We start from the raw sequence: 24,701 nt of genomic DNA on the forward strand, positions 1-24,701 counted from the left end.
TGTCTGTACAAACAATAAAAACAGACAGTTTTTCAAATTGTTGTATTGACAGACACTGTTATTGTTCTTGCTTAGCAGCCAACCATTCCACATTTTCCATAATGTGCCAGTGTTTTATCTAAAACAATGTCACTTATATCATTATCTCTAACAGACATGTACCATTTAACATGTCATACAAGTATACAAAATATATATTACAACAGTACCCTAAACAAAATATTATCAGTACAGATACATAACATATTTATTGTAAAAATACTTTTTTTCCTTCTTTCACCACAGTTTACAAAGTTCATAAGTAGTTATGAATCTGAGGACACATAGTTAAGTATGTTAGCTTACAAACTACATTTCACAGTAGTAATATAGTCATGCATCAAGTACCTACCTGAGATAAACATTTTGTAAATTGTATAATTTAGGAAATGGCATGATAAAATAAAATACTAAAAAAACCGTGTCAGGATTTGCACACGATCATTCAGTCATGAAAAAGTCTAATTTGCAGGGAGTGATGTTGAATTTACATGTTCAGAGTCCTCCAGGCTTATAAAATAGTGTAACTTGGTGTGAAAACATTTCGTCGCCCAGTCAGCAGCCTGGTGGAGACGGAGCAAAGTAATACAGAGCCAGCAGAATAAGGTAGACAACCACCAGAGCTGTACCTGGGTGGGGAAATAACACGTCATTGGGTTACACAAGTCTGAGATTACATTCTATCAAACCACCGTACTGGATTTGCTTGCAGATATTCTTAAAGAAAACAAACTATAAATATATGGTAATATTTTTAGTTTGATATTTTGAAATCACCAGGGACCGATGTGACAACTCTTGCAGGGGAACGCTCGGAGTTATCTGGATGTCTTTGGTGAATAAACCCCCGAACACTGAGAATCATTGACTGGTCAACAAAGTTACTCATATAAATGACTAAACCAGCCGCTTGGAATCAATTAAAAACCTTTTGAACACGCAACGACCACACGCACTTAAGAGTCCGGAAGTGTGAGTTTAATTTTGATTTTGCCAAGAGCGTATGGCGTGTCTTTTACGCCGACTACGAGTCGATTGCCTGCATTCATCGCGGCTTGTTTTTTAAGTTTGAATGAAGTGTGTTTTACGACACCTTACAGCTCATTTGGTGTCTAGACATGGGGATAGCAACAGTGGTGGTTGAAGACACACCTTATAGAGAGTTGCACCTTTCTAGTTTGAGGATGAATCCATTTTGATTCATTTTATTTCATGTTCCATCTCTGTAAAAAGAAAACACACTAAACTTACCCTGAAAATAATCAGACTTGCCGTCCATGAAGATGTAGTTGACAACAATCACGCTGAAGATACTGGCCCACAGGTGCATGTCACTGAACAACAGCACAAATCCCACATCCTGTCCAAAAAGAGTTGATTACAGAAACTATAAAACAGCAAACGGGTATTTCTATGAATGAATCAATGATGAAACTGAAGGGTGTCTTACATAGAAGGCATTAAATAAGACGAGAATTGGAATCTGTAGCATGCAGACCTGAACAGCAATACAGCTTCCCACCTCCAAGCTGAACAAAGACAAATCATTATAAATGTCACTTTTTTGAAATGTGCAGAGTAAATAAGACAGGATTTACCTAAGACTGATATTGTTTTGGAGAGCAAACTGAATCCCATTAACAATCTCTGGGATCTCAGGGACCATTGCGAGAACTGTCACCCCAATGAAATACTGGAGAGAGAGAGAGAGTCAAACGTTAGGCCAGCCGGAGGCAACGACCACATAACAACTGACTCAGAGGCAGGCACGTCCTGACCTGAGAGATGTTGGGCTGGTTTAGTATTGGCTGGATGTGCTCAGTGGCAAGATCAGCACAAGCAGACGTGAGCACAGTGGCCATGATGAGGATGAGCAGAGACCTCCACCGTGACCAGTGGACTACTGCGCCATGGTGGCCCGTCACTGCACAGACGAACAAAGACACGATATTATATTCACTGTCTTGTAGCGGAATAATGCAAGGTACAATTTTGTGTGAGCCAATAAATGGATAGTTTGGATGTTTTGAAGTGGGGTTGTATGAGGTACTTATCCATAGTCAGTGTGTTATCTACAGTAGACGGCCATCGGTATGTCCCCAGTTTGGAGAAACAGACAGAACAGGAGCAACACAATGTCCTGCAGTCGATGGGTGCAGGAGCTAAATGTATTTTAGCCACCAAAAAATGGCGATTATGCTCTTATCAAAGCCACCAGACTCTATTGGTTAATTTGTTTTTGTTATTGTGTGACTTTGGTGATTCTAAACTATCCCTTTAAGACACCAAAGTCACATAAATGGAATCAATGGAATCTGGAGGCTTTGAAGAAAGCACAGATAACGGCTTGAATTCGCTGTCTAAAAGGGCTCTCTGACAGTAAGTTGAAGCGGTAAAAATATTCTTAATGTAGTGAACACTTATATTGTTAAGGATTTTCTTTAGGTGGGCCTTTCTTTTGGAGTCCAGAATACATTTTAGCTTCTGTCCTCGTCCGCAGCAGTACATTACTTAGCTTCAGTGCTGGTACTTCTGTCTGTTTCTCCAAACTGGGGGTGTCTACTGTAGGTAATACACTGACTATGGATAAGTACCTCATACAACCCCACTTCAAAACATCCAAACTGTCCCTTTAGCTGTGATTCATGAGAGGGAGACTCCTACCCTGTCCGTCTCCAACATGAATGTCATAAATGTGGGAGTGCGTCTTCAGCGTAAATATCAGACCAATGATGTAGGCAGCTGGCAAGAGGATAGATACTGTGTACACCAGCGGCCTGGCAACAAGATGTAAACACAGTAGATTAAAGGGAAATAAAATAAATCGGGAAATTCAAAAGATGATATGATGCTCAGTAGGTTTTAGCTTATTGGCCTCCGGTCTTTTTTACACCTTATGAGTGCGCCAACAACTTTCCACAGCATAGACTACTTTTAGATTGATTTATCTCCTTCCAGACAGTTGCTGTTTTGCTTTTGTTTCACTCGAATGAAAATAAACTTTCAAGAGAAATGTGTTGAAAAGTGGTTGTTAGTGCCTCAGCTGTAGAGTCAACTTTAGAGTCTGCTGCTGAAAATTAAACCAAGACGGATAATAAGCAAACACGGACATTGTGGAAACGTTAACTCTCGACACTAAACGCACCAACGAGGAGACGTTTTAAAAAAGAGCCTTTTTATTACAGTCAGTATTTATATATATATATATATATATATAAAAATAATAAAAAAATGTCTTACTCAACATGGTTGCGGAACAATGTACCATTGTTCTGTTGGGGGGAAAACATAATATTATACATAACACAGTGTAAGTAATGAATATAATGTTTGTTATAATGTGCTTGTTATGAAGAGACACTGACCAGATCGTAGTGGCAGTTGTGGCAGACAAACTGACCAGTGCCGTTTCCTCCAGTGGAGTTGGTGCAGGCGTCACACACCAGATTTCCATAAGCTTTGGAGAACAACGTGGGGGCAAACACACCTGCCATTGACAATCAGGAGGGTTAGTCAGTGTAAAAGGTTTTGGTCAAGCTTTTACATCGTTTTGGCAGTGTACAGCTGGTTCTGTTGCTGCCACCAGCAAGACATTTGATGTCATTTGGAGCTGAGTATTTGATATAAACTTGGTCATTTTTGAAATAATCTACACATCTCTTCTTTATTGAATGAATATCTTTGACCATGTGACTTTCTATTCTCCATACAATTACTTCTCTGAGGGCCAAGTGTATACATTTACAAACTCTTCAACATTTAACATTTCATGTTTTACTGACACTCGTTGGACAGTTTTTTGTTTGATTGAGGATTGTGTAACACGATTACATTAAATCAGTAGAATTTATTTCAGCTACCAGGTGGTGCAAGTGTTAAGTGGACAACGCGAAGCTTGCGAGGAAAACAAGTAGCTGCAAAAAACAACTGCAGCTGTAATATTTGTTGCCTGCAGGTGGAGCAAGTGTCACAACTGAAGCAGCTACTACTTTGTTTGCCTTTAGGAATCAAAATGTGTCTAAACTGCTGCTGCTGGTTTCCTGCTGGCACTGTAGAACGTGTCCAACAGAGACCAATCAACTTCTCCCGGTGGAAAAAAAACTGCAGCTAACTAAATGTGAACAGGAGCCAGTTTCATGACGTATTTTGCATCTTTAAATACAGTTAGAAGAGAGAAAATGGTTTCTTATTTTTTATAAAAAAGTCACTTTTTTTTTATAGTAAACAACATCGGTGTGCGACACTTCGGAAACGGTGTGGCTGGATGAAGGCAGACAGTCCATATCTATTAAATACTTGCCTCCTACGGAGATGAAAAGCAATGCGGAGCTCACTCCTGTACAGCGACTGTTGAATCTTTGCTCACTGTGTCTCAACCCTCCGATTATCATGCAGATGCCCTTAGAAAAAGACAAAGCAAGAAGCCACATTCATACTGCACACGCAATATTTGTGTTGCGTATTTGAATGTGACTTTTGTCTCCATTGTGAGTGTTATAAGGACGTGAAGTGTCTTGGGGGGCAAGAATGTATTTTTGTTTCTACGGATGGGGAGGAAAGTCTTTAAAAAAGGCAAATGTACCGGTATGTTGGTATGCTGTCTCTAAATTTACAAATGAAAACAACCTCTAATTTTAAATGTTTGTTTTTCACCTATGATGTGAATGCAGGATGGCTCACCGGGATGAAGAGGATGCATCCGAACAGCGTGCCAGTCAGTGCTGCTTTAACAACCTCCTGCAGACATGGGTTGGAGGCCTGGTGGCCTCTGAGTAGGGCTGTGATGTAAAAGGTTAACTCTGTGATGGAGCCAAAGGTGGCGTTCACCACTGCACCCACTGCAAAGTTACTCTGGGCTGAGATACTGCAAGTGTCAAAAAGAATTGACAATTAACATCAGACGCTGCTCTGTATGAAAACCTGTGACTCATTTCACATTTTTGGTACACTAGATGCATCGGGCAACATCAAATGAATCTAATTAGAACAACTCACCTGGCAATGCCCATACCAATATAATAAGACAGCGGTATGATGGAGCAGATTGCTATGGCGAACTTGACATTAGAGCTGGCGTACTGGTTATCTCGGTCAATATATCCAATTACAATGGCGACTACTACTAGAGGGAGGAGGTCTGAGATGGGGGTCAAGGATGAGAACAGGTCTTCATTTGACACACTGACACACACACACACACACACACTTCATGTACATCACGGTAAAGGATACTGACAGCGAACACATTGATCCCATCAACAGTGTACTTGTAGTAATACCAGTTTGCAGCGTGGTAGCAGCACAGCAGTGCTCTGGTTTCGTAGACTTGAGGCTAAGGGTCAAGTAGAAAGTAAAGAAGCTGGCGCATTCAACCAACACTGAAGAATATCTCCAGGTTGATGTTCTGTAGGTGATTATGATTAAATCCCTCACTTGCCTTCCTCCGTGAGCAGGTGGAGACAGAGACATCCTCAGGAGCCAAGAGAAGGATGACGCCTAGTGTCCGTGCGTTCATCTTGGAAACAGGGATAGTGAAGACCAGGATCCAGGAGAGGAAGCAGGCCAGCGAGTGCATGACCACCAGAGGAGGATATCCCAGCAGCAGCCACACGTAAGTCGAGAAACGACGCTGTGTAACGAGGGGAATGATTTCCATGCAGCAAACATGTATTTTATATATCTATGTTCTATACAGAAATTGTAAATTACCCAGTACGGAGTACGCAGAGGTCGTCCTGGCAGCTCTGCAATTAGCACCTCTGTGGGTGAAGGCAACAGAACTGGTGAATTATCTTCCGTCCCGTCTACGTTACACTCACAGTCTGGTGCTTGTTCACAACATCTTCTCAATGTATTTCCAATCTGGAGAAACATAACCAGAGGAAACATGAACAAATGTAACTGTGGCACCTACACTTCCATTAGAAATCAATGACCTGCATTAGTGTAACGGGACTCTTGGCACAGCTTGTAGTCCGAAGTTTACACAAATCGTTGTCCCATTCTTACAACTGGGCAAATCTACACAATCTACTAGATAGGCTATTTAGTTTTAACAGTTGGAGAGGTTTGTATCGACAGGGCTCCTTACATGAACCACCAACATGTTTCTAATTGGGCAGGTTTGCAACATGTGAGTTGTTGCCCAATGTGTTGCTAAAATGTAGCTAATTGTCAAACTTCCAACTAAACCAAATCGGAGAAGTGCTGTGAATTGGGCACTTGCAAAATAAAAATCTGGTGACAAATAAAGCTTGAGACCTTAAAAAAGGTTTTTGTGACCTACATTGTCAATAAAGACTTTAATGTCAAACTGTCACATTTACTCCCCTTGTCTCACCCATACAACTGATCTTGTGAGGCTTCACCTCAACGATGTATGTGCAACAACGAGTTGCAGCAAACTGTGTAGTGTTGCAGACTTGTGGTGTTGCTAAGCAAGACCTCTGCTTTCATGACCACGAGTCTGTGGGAGACTATGAGGAAACTACAGGATCTACTGTGCATCTTCCTCATTTCAGTTAGTAGAAGGTAAAACATCCCCAAAAAATCAACTGAAACCAAACTGTACCTCGTGGATCGACTTGCCGAATGGCCACAGGAAGTAGCAGGACAGCTTCCAGCAAAGTTTTCCTGAAGAGTGAGAGAAAAACTGAATATATGCAAAAAATAAACAGGATCATTAATCTGTGTTGGTTGGCTCACCTACCATACGGTACACCAGAGATAGTGATGAACATAAGTAGACCGATCAAGAGATATGCCAGAGAGACCCACCAACCGAAGAGCAGTACATACGCTACGTTTCCGCATGTGATGAGATGACCTGACACCAAGAAGACAAAATGACAGACAGAGTAGTGAAAGGCTGACGAGTTCTCCAGCAGCCACGGCAACAATTCGTTTTCATGTCATTTGTCTGTAAAGGATAATGCTGGTTTATTACAACTTTGATCATATTTTTGTGGTTTTGTCATCATTTCTCTCGGTAACAATAACGTAAAATTGCTGAGATCTGTTAACACAGTGGCAGGAAACACATGGTTAGGTGATCATAACGGGTTTTAAACAATTAAACAGGTTAGCCAAACTGATCGGACCCATCACTCTTGCCTTAGTTGTGCACAGTTTCTTTGATAAATTTGGGGATTATTCGTGATTTATGATTATTTGTTTTTGGTACCGCTCGCTTTCGGGTTTCGCCTCCAAATAAAGACACGTGGTGGCTGAACTGTTGGCACGTTTACATGCTCGTCTCATCAATCATTTCCCAAGTTGAGATAAATCTGAATTATCCTCCGACACAAACTGAACACACTACTTGAATACTATAACCCGGACCTGGTCCTGCATGTGGTTTAATGATGTTGAGTTCAGAGTAGAGCTCTTTCACGACCTCTGACCTGACTTCAAACGGACGCTCCGTCACATGGCTCTTCCATTTTCTGAAACCAAACTGACACAGACACCAAACACTGAGTTAGAGGGATGAGCCGTTGTGCCTGTTGTGCTGCAACTCAAACCCCTTTAGCCTTCTTACCCTGTAGTTGTTGACCAGTTTATTGGCTTCCACCTCGTTCTCCGCTCTGATGGTTCTCTTGCTTTGGATCTCCTCCCAGCTATCATCGCAGGCCCGATGGTTCGGACCTAAATTGACAAGCCACAAGATGACAAATAAATGTTTGAAAACATATCAGCATTGCTGTTAAAAAAAAATCGAAATCAGTCAGTACTCACATGCATGTTCAGGCATGCATTTTGTTGTGCACAGTGCAGGACATGTTGACTGATGTGAAGATAGAGCGTCTGTTGAATTAGGTTGTGGATCTCCGCACGGTTGGTCATGAATCTGTTCATGATTGTGACCGACCTGGACATCGTGTTCCCACGGAAGATCTGCAACACCAAGCAAAAAATGTAATTACACTACGAGAACTGAAAGCTGTTTTATGTAGTCACAGGGTAAGTGGTCAGAAGTCTGGTCAACGGGATAATATAACCATTATAGGAAATACTGATTTCACGAAAAGTACAAAGAACTGAAACTATCGTGTACTACTCAAAGCCATAATGTCGCTGTATCATTAGAGAGTCACATCTCAGTATTTGGGGTCGTAGAAAGAGTATAGAATCATGTATTTGAAACAACATTAAATTAGTGTAAATATATTTGAATATATTGTTTTGGTACAGCAATGAATGTACAATACATTTTGGGAAAATTGTGCCTCAACCTGTGACTTTTGAGCGTGTTGATGAAAAGTCAGAACACATTCATATATATATCTATATATATATATAGATATATATATATATATATATATATATATATATATATATATATATATATATATATATATATATATATATATATATATATATATATGATGTCTTGTTGATGGTGATGTCTTGCCTCAGGGGATGAAATGTTATCTTTCAACTGATAACTGCCTCAGACAGCCTGACAACAGCTAGATTTGTTCTGCGGGGAAACCAGAGGCATGATGACACCAATAAAGCAAAGGGTAAAAGACGCCCTTCCATTGATTCATTCTTACAAGACACAAACTCGATGAATGAATAAGTGCTGACAAACCGCTGGCATGATGAGACAAGAAAGCACAATAATCATTACTTCTCCTTTTAAGCTGCTCAAAACAGTGCCTTTCACACACTTTTGAGTCTAGTTTTAGTTCCTCTCTCTGTTTTGGTATTTCCTGAAGCCTTAACATAATATAATAAAAGGGACGTATTTCGTTGTTTTTTTACTGTTGGTTTGAACAAGCAATCTGAAGGTGTCATATTGTAATTTGTAAAACGGTGTTAGTTTATTGTCCCTATTTTCTGTTATTGTATGTTAATTTAAAAAAATACACGAATTAATGTAAATAATCATTAGCTGCAGCCCCAGTATGGACAACAGTACGGCTTGTCTCACAGCAGCAAAGGAAACAAAAATAGACATCACATAGCACAGGACACAATAGATGTCCTATGACATTGTTATGAGCACTTTCTGTATTTCTGGGGACACAAACAGAGACGGCACTGGCGCGCGCAAACACGCGCACACACGCAGTGTCAAATCAATACGAGGTGACTGTCCGATATGAAACAGCCCTCTCTGTACCGAGCTGACCTTGTTTACTCTTTTCATTCACGTGATGATATCACGGTAGCGGAGGCTGAATAAGCACAACAGCCCATGTTGTCAGATTTAAAATGGAGAATGCATTCACCGCGCTGTCAACGACACGTTCTGCTTGTTACACATAAAGTTTTTTTTTAGCACCACAAGCTAAACATGAGCTTCAGCCGCTCACCTTGTGTCTGTTCGGTCGGCCGCCTTCTCCGGCTGCCCGTGCCTGAGCTGTGTGCGGCTGACAGAGACATGTCCTCCGGTACAACACCTCGGCGTTAAATCTGATAGCGCTCCGTTCTCATCTCAGCTAACCTGACGCACTCACTCAGGATTAGACGGCTTGGAATTGTGGGAAATGTAGGCCAAAATGGTTGAGCTCCTTAAATAGGGGAAAACCCACCATAAATTCGAATGTAAATCACACTGTGCTGTAAAAAACAAAAACGTGCTTGTATGTAGGTTACAGAGGTGGAGAGGAAGCAATGGTGCAAAGTACATATACATGCATTCATTTTTCTTTTTTTAAGTGTTGTGAATCTTATCAAATGTGCACCTTAGAGGAGTTTGCCTTCTGCCAGAAACAACCTTAGGTTTAGGTGTCTTGGGTGAGACTAAAATAAACTATTTCTGTCAGAATGTCCTGAAGGCAAACGTCCCTTATGTGCACTAAGGACAGTAAAGTAAAGTTATTGGTCTGTTTCGCTCAACAAGAATGATTCAACCGCCACATATCAAACCCTCACGTTACATTTGTTGGCAACAGGGTGTTATTTTGGTGGTTTTGTTCATTTGGTGACTTCTATTCCCCGTAACTGTGGATAATGGCACTTTCCTGCACCTGAACGTTTTTTTGAGAGAGCAGTTTATGAACTGAAAGCTCTTGGTTTTTGAGATATTAAGGATTCTTGCAGTTTTCCCCATTTTCATGCTTTCTGTGACTTTTGAACCAAACATTTGTCTCTGACGATGAAAGTGAATCTTTGCATGAGCTGCAGTCTGCTCCCACACAACGGAGGTCAGTGGATGTTACAAGGGCTGGTGTTGCTCATTTGGCCACACATACTGTCTCAAAATAGTCCCACCGATAGGACTGAATGTTTCACCAGTTGGTCTTGACACTTTGAAGCGGCAGAGCAGGCTATGACTTTACCTGATGCAGATTTGAGAATCAGAATCAGAACCGTTTATTGCCAAGTACGTTACACATACAAGGAATTTGACTAGGTAACTGGTGCATAACAATAAACAATGAACACAGTGCAATTTGTCTACAGGGATGGCCTCTGTTCTCCCTACTTTCTTGTTGATGCTGCAATTTTGTAATGCTGCAGTCTGCCTCCCTTTACCCAAGGAAGCTATGATTTAGTAAAGGAGAAACTCAGAGACGTTTTCAACCAAATTAGTCCTTGCTACCCTTCCAAACTCATATGAATGTTCGTACAATGCTCATTTACACGGTGAAAGTTTGGATGTGTACAGTCCAGACATCACTTGACTTGCACTTGCAGTCAAAAATGCATGAATACTGGGAACCTTGAGGAAGCTGTGTGCATCAGTGCTGTGAGAGAGCATGCACGGTGCTGCAACTGACCACTGCAGGTTCCCATACACTCCACCGCCAGAGCAGATGGTATTGGCGTTTAGACTCCAGGCCTGACAGATTCACCTGTGATGCTTGATTCAGTGCACACATTCCCTCTCCTTCACCCTACCATACCAGACAAAACTCGAGAGACTATCAATGGCCCGAAAAGTATTATGGTCGTGATTTTGGTTGTGCAACAGCCTAGTGAGTGGGATGACTGCCTTAACCAAGTTGCTTTGGCTTGCAACACCAGCCCTCACTCTTCAACAGGTTTCACTCCATCCTACCATGGTCATGAAGCCAGGATGCCTGCCAGCCTGCTGTGACACCATCTTCATCTACTCCAGGTTCTCCTGCTGTCTATGTTGCACAGTTGACCGAGAATCATCAGTCAGTCTTTGGTTCTTCTGCATGGGACAGGGACTGTGCCCACGAGCAACAGAAACAACGGTATACAAAAGTGGCAAGCACACTCCCTATGGTTCTAGAGACCTCGTGTGGTTAAATGACCCCACTACATCAAAACAAAAACTGGCTCCTCTCTGTGAAGGCCCCTTTGAAGTATTGGAGTGCCTCAGATCTGATGTGGATTCTCCTGGAGTGCCATACAAGATTCATTACCTCTTGGATCAGTCCCAGATTGTCCATTACAATCATCTCAGATCTTACAATGCTTCTGTTCATGGACATAAGTCCCCTGTTTGTGATTCAACTTTTCAGCCCCAACTACCTCGCTTAACTGTCAGGTGCTTTGCCCTTTAAACCTGCTAAGTCTGCAGCAAGGAAGACCTACAACACACCTGGCTTCAGTAGTATACCAGTATTTTCATTTTTAAATGAGCTTATAACAGCTTATAAGTGGATCCTCTTAATGGAGTCTGCCATGGTGCACCTCCATGTTTCTGAATTAGCCCAGAACAGACAAACCAAACCCTGGCCTTAGAAAGTGCCTTCCATGTCTTTGCGCTACCTGAAGGCCACTGTAGTTCTCCAACATGCGTGTGAAATTGCAGTACCGTGAGCCGCAGAGTGCAAAACCGTAGTACCGCCAGCCACTTTGTGACTTCGGTTGCAACTAAAGTAGTGTTATTATGGTGAGAATGGCCTCTGAGTGAGGCGAACGAGGGTAACGCGGTTTTGCACTCGGCGGCTCACGTTACCGCAGTCTTGGAAATGGAGTGAGCGGATGGGTATTCAGCTAGTGCAATCTGCAACCACAGTTGAGGCCTCCAAATCATACACATGTTGCCTTTAAGTCGATTTTTTTATTATGTATTGTATTTGCCTACTTTTGGCAAGGCAATATTGCCACCTGTTATCCTTGATATCAGGAGGATCCTCCACTTGAATAAAGACTGCACAATATTTGAGAGAAAAAATACATAATCTGCTTCTTAAAATTTAAAGTTGAAAAGATATTAAACCCTTTTCTCAATTTAAGACACTCAGAGGCTTTTCTGCTACAGCCTGACATGGTGTGGGATAATGCTGGCTAATGTGTGCTAATGTTAACAAACGTCAGATAGATGCTGATGAGTAACAGACATCACTGAGTATGTTTGCTGACTTTGACTCTGCTATATCTGTGCTACTGTTATGCTACATTTGAGCATATAACAGATAATAATTTCACTGCTGTTATTAAAAAAGTAAAGCATCAATTAAACGAAGTGTTCCTCAGCAGGTGGCATGTTATTTTTCTGCTTGTGGTCATGTTCCACTGGCTCTCAGCTTCATGCTGTTTTTAAAGCAACTAACACCAGATCATCTTTAAATTGAGGGGAAATGCAATGTTATGTTGTAATTGCAACTTGTAGCCTCAAAGGCAACTTGTAGCCTCAAAGGCAACATTCTTTAAGTTGAGTTATTTAGAATAGCTTGAACTTATCATAAAGCAACCTTTTTGATGAAGGCCTCTGGAGAAAAAAAGGAGAACTTCAGGAGAAAATAACTGTAGTGAAGAGGAATTGTTTGGTTGAAAAGGGTTTGAGTCAGAATATCATTTGGACTACTTGCATAGAGCGTATAAGTAAGTGTGACTCAGCGTTACATCACAAAAATGCTACTTTTCAAGAGGATTTTTTAGAACACAATTGACTTCAGCTTGGTTGATATTTTTCCCAACAACTGATTTTAAAGTTAATTTATAAAACCAATGACAGTTAGAGAGGTTTATGTTGGCAGTTCTCGCTACATAAAGGGAGCTATATTTAACATTCTGAACATTAATACAGCAGCAAACAAGTGTTTGCTATGTAAAGATATCGTGGATTAATGTCTACCTAAGCAAATAATGGTGCTCTCCCTCTTTGTATTATATATTATATTATAAGCTTCTCCTTATTTTGTCAACAAAGTCAGGCCGGCTTTTAGTGCATGCTAGTGCATGTGAGCGTGCCCGACTGGTCACGGCTGCACTCTGAGCTGGTCTTGTACAGCGATAACAGCTGATACCGCTGTAGCAATTATTGATTCTAGATTGCTGCAAGAACTCTGATGTGTAAGCTTGGATTGTTTTTGTTTTCTTCCATTAATCTCCATTGTGGATAATGAAGACAACATCTAGCAAGCTGAAGGAAGGCAATGTTCTTTTCAGTAAGACAATCAAAGCCTTTTTCACTACAAATATCACGGTCTATTGCTGCAAGTAAGCTGAAGCCCACTTTTAGTATGGCAACACTTCTAGGATCTAGTGGTTTGTCTCAGTGTCCCCTGAACCTTTGAATGTTTAGTTAGGTGCAAGACAAACTGCCAACGAAACCAAATCGGAGAAGTCCTGTGAATTGTGCACTAGCAAAACAAATATTTGGTGACAAATAAAGCTTGAGGCCACAAAGAACTTTGAAAAGGTTTTCGTGACTTAAATTGTCAATAAATACTTTAATGTCAAACTGACAATCACCCCAGTGCTGATTTGACAGGACATTTAATCTCCCTTTCTCTCCCATACAACTGACCTTGTGAAGTAGCAAAAAGGCTTATGAAATCATACCCCTGAATAATATATCTTCACAAAATGACATAATACACCCCTGAAGCTTTGAAGTGGCTATTGAAAAGATGGGAAGTTGAAATTGGTCGTTATTTGACCTCAAATGAGCGGTTTTAAAACATCTTAATATTATGGGAAATTGCCCAATTTCCTTAGAAATGCCATTGCTTGTAGTCAGGCCAAGGCAAGGGCAGCTTTATAGCAGACGAAAAGCATTAGAATGGCATTTCAAAATAATTAGCAAAAAAACCCTACATACAATCATTAAAGTTTAGTTGTTTTTGAATGAAAATAAATAAAATAAAATACATACAATGAAATCAAATACAAATGGAAGAGAGCAGAAATACAGTTACAGAGCAGTAACAAGTTTGTATGATGCCCCAAATGAAAATAAAAAGAAAAGGCAATAAAAGTAAAGTAGAGATACCAGTCAATCAAATGCACAAGAGAAACAATGTTGTCTGAACATGAATTCAAAGATAGCCCAACGTAGCTACACATAGGTAGCCTCGTTTATCGTTTTGGTAACCTTTTTAAAGTTTCACTTGTGAGTTTGTACTGCTTTAAAGCTTGCAATACTTGTACATAGCTATTTAACTATTGCAGGAACATAGGCAAACTGAATCCTGTCTTGAACTTCAGTCAAATCTAATGTAGGGTTTTGTTGGACACAGTGTGTTACGTCTCATATTAAAAGCGTATCATGTTGGGCTGTTAGCAACAGCCAAAATAAGGTGGTTATTTAGTAGTCAGCAAGCTAGATAACCAGCATACTGTAGTAACTGAGCATTACATCCAAAGCCAAGGTGGAGAACATTATTAACTAACCACATTATTTTGTAGGTTTCTTCTATCCTCCTCCAATTTTCAGATTTTCTGTCGCACTCCTGAACATTGTGTGAGGTTGAGCAAGGCTGAGCTTATTATTTTTGCACTTATGTGGATAATAGCTCACGCATTGGACAGAATAGATTTGATTTTATGCGCATTTCATTTTATTCCAGCATAAGAAAATGTATGCCCTGCATGTTAAAAAAGTATTTTCCCATCACACACTCAGAACTGACACAAATATAATTCCATAAATCAGTAGGCTACCGCAGTGAGGTATGCCGATAATAAACAATAAAGAACGGTGGTATTGATATCAGTAACATAGCATTGGGTCTAGTGTGAGGTTGGTTAACAAATTCATTCAGTAGGAATAAATCAACTTCGCTGCAAGTATTTACAAAACATTTCACTATCATAATTATTTTATTTCCCTATGCCATTGTACAATTGCCAGTTATTATAACTAGATAATAAAATACCTGTCAACTGATAATGTTTTAAAAGGTATACAAGGTATTCAAGGTATACACATGAACAGACCTATTGAGCTGAGGCGCATATTATGGAAAACTTTGTTACAGATCCAGAGAAAATATGTTTGCCATTGTGCACTAGCAAAATAAACATTTGGTGAGAAATAACTCTTGAGGCCACAAAGACCTTTAAAAAAAAAGGTTTTTGTGACCCAAATGTATGACTTGTCAACAAATACTTTCATGTCATCCAACCCAGTGACCTGATCTAATAGGACACATGTGTCTGATCTTGTGAAGTTGCCAAAAGGCTTATCAAATCATTCCCCTAAATAATGTAAAAAACATGACATAATACGCCCCTGAAGCTTTTAAGTGGCCAATGAAACGATAGGAAGCTGTGATTGGTGGTTATTCAGCCTCAGAGGAGGAGTTTTTTAAAACATTAAGCCTAGTCACGTATAAATGTGGCAGCATATATAACATAAGTTGTACACCTGGGGACTGTCCAGGTCAAACTGCTGTTGAACCATGGTACAACTCTGGAGTGTACCCTCTTTAGTGGCACTAGCACTGCTAGAGTGCTTAATCCATACATACCCTTCACTTGCAGCCTGGCCACCTGATCCTTGGCCTCCAAAGACAAATCCTTGGCCTCCAAAGCAAAATCCTTGGCCTCCAAAGCAAAATCCTTGGCCTCCAAAGCAAACTCATTGGCCTCCAACCCCACGTCCTTGGCCTCCAACCCCACGTCCTTGGCCTCCAACCCCACGTCCTTGGCCTCCAAAGCAAAATCCTTGGCCTCCAAGGCCAAATCCTTGGCCTCCAAACCCATATCCTTGGCCTCCAAGGCCAGACCAAAAGCTACAGCATGTCCATTGGGACATGGGAATTGAATCTCGTGATCAGGCGACGCAGAACACGAAAATCCCACAGACACTGTCCAACCAAACGCCGATTCCTGTCCAGAGTTGTGACATCGGAGTAAACGTGAGAATCCCATGTGGAGGTCCTGATATCTCTGCTGATGGCTGCAGACTCATAAACTGCTGCTTTGAAGGCCAACATTGCTACTTTGGAAAGACAGGTGAGTTTTTGAAAAGAATGTCATGCAATGGACCGTAATGGAGGATGCAAAAAAGGTGTTCTACATATTTAGCCTGTCTTTGTGCCACCAGTGACCGTTCAGTGCACCAAGGATGGCCAGTTCATTGTTGTGGTGGCAAAAGATGCCACTCTGCCCAACATTGAACTCGAGTCAATCACACTATTGGAACACGGTCCTGGCTGTACGCATGTGGACTCTAATTCAGCCTTTGCCATCTTTAACTTTCCTGTTACCGACTGTGGCTCCACTGTGATGGTAAGACCTCGATTTTCTCAACTTTTCAACCAGTTAAGGAAACTTTAAATAAGGCCTATGCATATTTTTACCCCACAATGCCATTTTCTTTTACCTTTTGTAGGAGGAGCCTGGTGTTATAATCTATGAGAACAGAATGTCCTGCTCATATGATATGGGAGTTGGGCCTCTTGGAATCATTACCAGGGACAGTCAGTATGAGTAGGTGATCCTTTTTTAAAGTAATTTTGTAATATCTAAAAAACAGATCGGACCAAGCAACATAATGCCAGTTTTCTCTTTTCAGATTGCTCTTCCAGTGTAGGTACATCGGCACCTCTGTTGAAACTGTGGTTGTAGAAGTAATGCAGTGGTCAGCTCTTGCTCTACCAGTTGCTGGTCTGGGACCCATCAGAGTACACCTGAGGTTGGCTAATGGACAATGCAGTGTAAAGGGTTGTAATGAAGGTAAGTGGATGTCTGTCTGGCACAGCGCTGCTGTATTTGTAGATGGCTGTCATACTAACTGGTCACTGCTCTCACAGTGGATGTGGCCTATACCTCGTACTACACGGAGGCTGACTATCCTGTGGCCAAAGTACTGAGGGACTCTGTGTACGTGGAGGTTCATCTCCATGACAGGATTGATCCCAACCTTATCCTGACTCTTGGTCGCTGCTGGACAACCACAAGCCCCAACCCCCACAGTCTGCCCCAGTGGGACCTTCTGATAGACGGGTAAATAAAACACCAATGTAACACTGCCCTGCTTATGACAACATGTTAAATCATTTTTGTCAGCGTTAACACTTTACACTATGAAAACACTGACTTCCTTTTTTAATTTAATTGCAGATGAGTTGACTTCATGTCATTTTCTTTTCATCCAGGTGTCCATACAGGGATGATCAGTACTTGACCACACTGGTTCCAGTCGGTCCCGCCTCTGGTGTGGACTTCCCCACTCACTACAGACGTTTCTTCTTCAAAATGTTTACCTTTTTGGACTCCAATTCAATGGTGCCCCTGAGGGAACAGGTAATGATTTAATTTACTGACGATAAACTGCTGCAACTAAATATTTTTGTATTGCTCTGCTTACATGGTTTTACTTGTTCAGGTGTACATTCACTGCAGTACAGCTGTGATCACTGCTTCAGCGGGCTACTATGAACCAGTATGCTTTGGAGCAAGCAAAAACAAGAGAGATGTCACGGCTGTGGACCAGAGAAACACTGAGCCGAAGGTCGTGGCTTCTGTGGGACCAGTCAACATGGGAGCCTCTGGGTAGCTAGCTGAGATCATAAAGTAAAAGATTTGAAAAGATTTGCATCTGACATACTGTATAAGACTGCAAAAGTGTGGCACAGAAAGAAAAAAAATGTATCCCCAAAAATATTGGGCACACATTTGTATTAAAAGATATTGGCTTTGATGTGCTGTGAATACTTGTTTTATATCATAATTCCACTGGCAGTAATATTTCACTTCCTCATTCTCAATTTCACCGAGTTCACACGGCAAACAGATTCTGTCCTCTGGAGGGGAACTAAACCTCCCGGTCTCTAGGGCCAACGGTCATGTTCCCGAGCGTAACATGTGCACATATGGATATTTGTCTTTTGTTTAAGTTATACTTCACATAAAGTTCTGCACTATAGTTATTCCTTATGAGACAATACGTTTGTAACTTTTGTTTACACCATATATCAACAGACCATTTTTCTCTATGCATTAAAATCAGTTTGGGCCTAATATCCTTAATATCAATGACATATCGTTCATGTTAAACAGAGATTTCAAACCCGTAGACCAGGGATGACCATGCAAAATGTCCCAATGAAATATCTTTTTCGTCTCTGATCAGACATCTTCACAAAATCGAATAGAGGTTCCCAACTAATGGCCAAAACATAAGTAAGATTTGTGAACTCCCAACAAGGATCTGATAGCTCTATGATGCACAGTGTTACAACTTGTGTGGTCACGGAAACCCCAAACACCACGAACATAGTCAGACACACATGAATTATAGAGTTGTGTATAAGTACAGAACGTCAGATTACTACATGGTTTAATTTTATTCAGTTCAGATACCTGTGCTCTTCCTGCTGACTGAGCTAGAACATTGACAGCTTTTTTAAATGTCATGTGCTCGTCGAGAGTAATGCCAAGATATGTATACTGTTCAGAGTATGAGAGAACTGTTGAACCAAAGTTAAAAACAACTGAACTTCTCTCTAATGATTTTGGTCTAAAATGTACTATTCGTGTTTGGTCTTGATTTACCACTAGTCTCCATTTCCAGCACCACTCCACAACAACGTTCAGAATGATCTGCAGATCTTTTCCCCGTTCAGCAAGTCAAATTACATCATCCGCATATAATAATATGGCCGCCATCTGATCATCAAATTGAACCCTGAAATTAAAAGCTTTAATTTTAAGAGCTAACTCATTAATATAATAATGTTGGAGACAAAACATCTCCTTACTTCACACCAGATTGTTGGGAAAACCAACCAGTTGTGTATTAATTACCTTGAACATGGGCATCAGGTGCTTGATAAAGAGACTTAAAGGTAAAATAAAACTTCCCCTTAACACCAGAATCTAACCTATATTGAAGAAGTTCCCTATTAATCCAATCAAATGCCTTCTGGAAATCAATAAAACAAACAAGATGACGTAGACCTATTATCCTTAATATTAACACGTATATTTACAAGTGACTACATATGATCAATACATGATCTGGCTTTTCTAAATCCATTTTGCTCATCTTTCACAAAATGAGGTCTTACTTGACACTTTAACATTGTTAAAGAATGGTCAGATATTTCACATCTATCTAATACTGCTATTGAAATCCCTACGCAAATAAACAGCATCCTCGCCCGACAGACTAAACATCGGAACTGTTAAATGGCCAAAAAAAAAGAGTGAGAACGAGTTGTATCCATGTACAGCAAGAATCAAGTATTCGATGAATCGGTGCATTGTTTGATGCAATACAGTTCGGAATATAGTTTAATCAAAGTCATTTTTGTGTGCGCAGAGCTGTTGCTGTTTGCACTGATATTTATTTTTCCACCGTGTTCTGTCCCTTGAGTGAAGGCAGAGCACAGCCTGCAAAAGGAGATGCAGGGTGAACGTGTTTACCATTTCTACCAGTAGATGGCAGTATACGTGTATTTAAACCACAGATTTAGTTATATTTACCTGCGTCTTTGTTAGTTATCTAGGTTATTGATACATATGTGTTTAATGCTGTTTATTTCATCTGATATTTGATTTTTATGGTCAATTTGCAACCTAGTTGTATACGTTATATTTATGTCATTTAAGAACCAAACATACCAACATGGAAGTGTGAGCATGTGTTGATCATGAGGGAATAAATAATGACAATCATGTTAGGATGAAGCGCCATCTTTCGAGGGGTTGTAAGAGACTATATCTTTTTCTATGTAAAAAATGTTTGATATATTTGCGGTTTTAAATGTATTTAGCATCTGTAACCCTGGATATAGCAATGGTCCTCCATTACAACAAAGTGTACCTCACCATTTCAAATAAATACACGACACTGAGCATAGCACCAAATTATAAATTGTGCACATTTTCATTTTACTTTAAAGTAACTGAATCTTTTTGGGGTACAAAAAAAATCTTCCTGAACTCATGTTATCCAAAGGTTTTAAAGAAATCTCAAGTCTCAATCTCAATTTTGTCTAAAGTAGAGCAGTGACTCTTTAAAGTACAGAACTACAGAACATAGTGAAATCTCTACGGTGAAAGAAAAAACAGAAGTAAAGAAGTATAAATATACTGTTTGGATTCATACGACTTGTTTTGTGACTGATGCAACACAACACATACTGTATACAGCCTTCAGCATATGTTTTATTTAAACAAGTCCTGAATGTTACCACGTTCTCATTGTTCAATCAACTTTCAAACATCCTGCAACACTGATTAAACAAAAGCTTTGAAAGCTTAGTTCTGTAACATGTAAGACTCGAATGGCATTTTACAGTTTACGGTAGATTTTGCATTATATGTACTCCAGGTTTCTCAGCTGCACCTGACACTTAAAACTCAGAATGTAATGTCAAAACTCCAGCCTTCAGATTCGCTGAGCAACATGGAGAAGCATTGGGGGAACGTTCGGGTTGAGAAGCAATGCTTTGATACATTGTGAGAGATTTATGCCGTAATGAAGCATCTGTGCCCAAAGGATGTTGACATACTTGGATGTGAGAGTGTGACATTAAGCAACATATCACAGTAACTATCAAAATATATAGTTGTGTGAAAAATATGTCGTGTATAAAATGTTATTCATAGTGAATCTAAACATTACAACTGGAAGTTAAGTTACTTGCAATGAAAATACTCCAGTTTTCAACAATATTTATTGTAATAATTTGGATTCTGTATCAAAAGTATGAGTCACTTTCCACTGAGGTGACAATATAACCACGAGAGGGCAATGTGAATTCAGAGGAAAACTGGGACTGTCACAAAAGTTCACTGGTGAAGTATCCACAGTCCACGGTTTAGATATTAAAGTGGACTCGACTTTAAAGATCACAGCTTTGATCACATGTGTTTGTTCATTTGTGCAAGCTGAACAGAGGTCCATTCACTAAATGCAGATTTAGTCACAATGTACACATTTTGTGATCCATGTCAGTTGACGGTGAAACACCTCTTTGTCACTTACAGATCACAGTTGATCAATGATTGTCTTGCAAGTGAAATTTAAGTACATTTACACTCTTTGGGAGCTTTTCTTCTCTGGTAGTAAAGTTAACTTTTGTGGCAAGTACAACCGTAAAAAAAACAGTGTTGTCACTTTTTTATCAAAAATTGAAACATGGACATTATATCTGAACAATTTCAGGCACTGGTGATAATAGTGCGTTGCCTTTAACAACAGAGCAGGAGAGTCTTTGTTAGTTCATGCATTGTGGGTCCGAGCTACTTAAGTATATGAACATGGGTTTACCAACAATCACATTAAAGAAGAGAAACTAAAGAAAAGAAACAAAGACTCCCTTTACCAAAAATGTGTACACTAAACTTGTGAGTCCTCTGTTGCTCTTTTCCTGCTCACGGCTGCTGACAAAGGAAACAACGTGAGCCATAACACCTCAGCCGTGTGTGCGTTCACTCTTCTCCTCTCGCCGTCAGTCAGACTTGTCCTTCTTTTTGCCTCCTCCTATGGGAACTCTGCTGACCACTGCGGAACCAACAGCAGTCACTCCTCCGGCTACAGCACACACTCCTCCGGCTACAGCACACACTCCTCCTTTAACCAGACCCACTCCAATCCCAGGCAGAGCGGCTACAGAGGTGACCGTGGTCTTGGTGAGGTCCAGACTCTTTCCTCCTATCCACGTCACACCGCTCACGGTCGCTCCTAAAGCTCCCTTGGTGGCTCCATACAAGCCCCCCGCCAACCTGCCGAACATGCCTGGCTGCGGCTGGGGATGGTCCTTGTTGGCGTCATCTGGTTTAAGACAACAACAGCAACACTTTAAGATCAAATATTGCACTTCTGAATAAGTAAGAGGACAGAAATGCTCCAAACTAGGGCTGCAACGAATTATTATTTACTTTTCACTTAACTGTGACTGTTTTTTTCTAGCGTGATATCTAAATAGTTGCAAATTTATTTTCTGTAGATGGACTAATTGATAAATTAACTCATTTCAGCGAACATATTGCATCTTCACAGGCCTTTACCACCAATATGTCGCCCATGATAACAATGTAACCGTGGTACACAAGATTCTGCTAAACTATCCACGACACTACGAACGATCTTCATTGATTAATCCGTGATATTCTTCTTTGTTTGACGAATTAAATAATAGTTTATAAATTTGAGATGTCAGTGAAAAATATAAACCAAAATTTGCCGGAGCTTCAAATCACTCAGGTATTCAATTACAATAATGTAAAAATAAAGAAAATGATAAAATCCTCACATTTGAGAAGCTGCAAATGTTTCGTGCTGTTGCTGGAATAATAAGATAAGATAAGATAATATAAGACAAGACAATCCTTTATTGGTCCCTCAGTGGGGAAATTACAGGATTACAGCAGCATTGCTCACAAGTAAAAATAAAAGATAAAAATCAAGTAATATAATAAACTAAACAGTAAACAGTAAAACAGTAATAAAATAAGACAGTAAAGAAGAATATTAAATATACCAGTATATACAGACGGAATAAAAATATAAAATAAATACTTAAACGTATTGGAAATTGCACGGGATTGCACGGATTAGATATTGCACCAGGTGAATGAATTAAAGTGTTCAGAAGTGTTCAAAGTGTTCGTGTTCAAGTGTTCGTGTTCAAAGTGTTAGTGGTCTACCGAGAGAGCAGTTTGTTGTGCAGCCTGACAGCAGCGGGGAAAAAAGGACTTTTAATGACTTTCATGATTAATCGACAATAGAAGTTGTTGTTGTTCAACTGCTCATTCCAGTGCTACAGTGTAGGGTTGCAAATGACGACGGTTTTCAATATTGATAAATAAGTTGCCAAAGAGCAGAACAGTTAAACTGTCTTTAGTAAAGGAAGGACACAGTTCTGCCGTATAGGAATACCAAACGATTGAATCTGCACATATTAAGTTTACCAGAAGCTGATTACTGCAGAAACAGCTAATCCCTATGTGAAATTCAGAATCGTGTTTCCATATCATTTGTCGCACGTCTAGGTCTTTTTCTGAAAACAGGACCCAAAACCTTTGAACACATTGGGGTCAATAAACATACCTTTTGCAACTGAACTTACCTGCAGCTACTGGCTCATCATTGAGGTATGCAGGCATATCCTCGGGCACCTGCTCTGCCTGACTCATCTCTCTGCAAAAATAAATGACACAATCACCCACAGACACAGTGAGACATAATGAACAGAGATATGCAGACCTGTTCACGGTCTGCCACAGAGCTGTGTTATAAACACATGACAAACACAGGATATCTCAACTTAAAACAACCGATGCTGAAAAACTAAGATTTGAAGATTCTTCTTCTGGACTTTGGGAAACAGAAATAAACAAAGACACAAAGACACAGTTTGAAGGAATTATTTTTGAAGGAATCTCCATATCATATTTGTTCTTGCAAAGTCAATGGTGCCTTGTTATGAAGTTATGAAAACTGCTCAGAGGAAAGTGTTATTCCTTCAGTCATAACGTTTATTAAGTAAACAATGAACAAAGGAGCGCGCGTGGCAGCTGCGGTGACATTAACTGATGGGTAAACAGCATTATCACCGTGTGTACATCCCGGTTAGGTTGAAATTAAATATATGAATATAAGTAGTCGGCATGTACAACGTGTGCTACGTAACGTTAGCTAACATACAGCATTAGTTTCGTGGCAGACTGCGTTTCCGTAGACGTTAACTTGAGCTAACGTCAACCGAGAGGCAGTTAAAACACATAAATGCTTAAAAGTTTGTCCAATGTAACAAACGACGCTGTCTCGCCGTGAGAGCCAGGAAGGGTTGGACTTGTAATTAACACGCCGAACTACGTGGTTGTTTTGTCTTTAGTCGCCATAATTAGCTCATTTGTCTTATCGCGCAGCTGAGACTCACAGACACGTCACGTCTCCCCTGAAACACTGAACAGCGCTTTAACGATCTTTCCTCCGCGGCAGCTCGATCGACATTCATCAGCGTTTACATTTCTGTCCCGATTACACTCACGATGGAGGGAGTTTGCTTTGAAACTGATTATCAAGATACGTGCTGTGTGGTTCCACAAGCTCTCATCGCTGATCTCGTTACACAAACTGAAGCAAGAACGAGCTAATTGAGCACTTACCTTACTTCTTATCTGATCCACTGTAACGATACTGTGGGCTGTGTGCGGGACTTTCTGCCCACAATAATAATGATCAGGCTACACGGCCTCTGATGATGTAGCTGCTGGTGGTTACGCTGACTTGTGACGTCTGTGTGACTATAAGGGAGGACCTTAGTCTCCACCCATAAAAACACACAGAGGACTCATAAGCTCCAGCTGCTGGCTGCCTTCACAAAACCACATGAACATTTAGGCACTGTGTAGTTGTTATTGTCTGGTTAGCGTATTGTTGTTCAGTATTTTAGATCCTGCACTAACACGGGGGGTTGTATTGTACTTTTTTGTTCAATTCAGAATGTGTGTAGATGTTCTGGTGATGATTATGAACAACTGTGGGAAGCATCGCAGGGTGTAGTAATCAGACAAGATAAGAGGGTTTATTTTGGAAAGGG

At 40.4% G+C, this 24,701-nt stretch overlaps 3 protein-coding genes across 4 annotated transcripts; 1 reads left to right on the forward strand and 2 right to left on the reverse strand.

Moving 5' to 3' along the window:
* Positions 1 to 60: 60 nt before the first annotated feature.
* Positions 61 to 9,502, reverse strand: LOC306782284 (uncharacterized protein). Its single transcript, XM_079275576.1, has 20 exons — positions 9,363 to 9,502; positions 7,777 to 7,935; positions 7,580 to 7,686; positions 7,381 to 7,495; positions 6,749 to 6,865; positions 6,611 to 6,672; positions 5,749 to 5,901; positions 5,477 to 5,668; positions 5,272 to 5,371; positions 5,035 to 5,176; positions 4,720 to 4,903; positions 4,340 to 4,439; positions 3,405 to 3,526; positions 3,280 to 3,311; positions 2,704 to 2,816; positions 1,818 to 1,963; positions 1,638 to 1,732; positions 1,490 to 1,568; positions 1,291 to 1,399; positions 61 to 668 (listed from the first exon to the last, which is right to left on the reverse strand). Exons 1-20 carry the CDS (start codon positions 9,430 to 9,432, stop codon positions 595 to 597), a joined length of 2,271 nt encoding a protein of 756 aa, XP_079131702.1. The 5' UTR covers positions 9,433 to 9,502; the 3' UTR covers positions 61 to 594.
* Positions 9,503 to 15,953: 6,451 nt separating this feature from the next.
* Positions 15,954 to 17,701, forward strand: LOC306784396 (zona pellucida sperm-binding protein 4-like; the record flags this gene model as incomplete). Its single annotated transcript, XM_079278367.1, has 7 exons — positions 15,954 to 16,155; positions 16,247 to 16,431; positions 16,535 to 16,632; positions 16,718 to 16,878; positions 16,956 to 17,148; positions 17,301 to 17,448; positions 17,531 to 17,701. The coding sequence occupies 7 exons, from the start codon at positions 15,954 to 15,956 to the stop codon at positions 17,699 to 17,701; spliced, it is 1,158 nt and encodes a 385-aa protein (XP_079134493.1).
* Positions 17,702 to 20,196: 2,495 nt separating this feature from the next.
* On the reverse strand, positions 20,197 to 24,394 carry tmem263 (transmembrane protein 263). Of its 2 annotated transcripts, none has more exons than XM_079278811.1 (3): positions 24,268 to 24,394; positions 23,226 to 23,296; positions 20,197 to 21,928 (listed from the first exon to the last, which is right to left on the reverse strand). In XM_079278811.1, the coding sequence occupies exons 2-3, from the start codon at positions 23,290 to 23,292 to the stop codon at positions 21,606 to 21,608; spliced, it is 390 nt and encodes a 129-aa protein (XP_079134937.1). In that variant the 5' UTR covers positions 23,293 to 23,296; positions 24,268 to 24,394; the 3' UTR covers positions 20,197 to 21,605. The 2 variants fall into 2 exon arrangements, with proteins under 2 accessions (XP_079134937.1, XP_079134938.1); XM_079278812.1 differs by having other exon boundaries at positions 24,273 to 24,390.
* Between the last annotated feature and the right edge of the window lie 307 nt (positions 24,395 to 24,701).

The sequence above is a fragment of the Melanostigma gelatinosum genome, assembly GCF_949748355.1.
Source record: "Melanostigma gelatinosum genome assembly, chromosome: 1".
NCBI classification, from domain to species: domain Eukaryota; kingdom Metazoa; phylum Chordata; class Actinopteri; order Perciformes; family Zoarcidae; genus Melanostigma; species Melanostigma gelatinosum.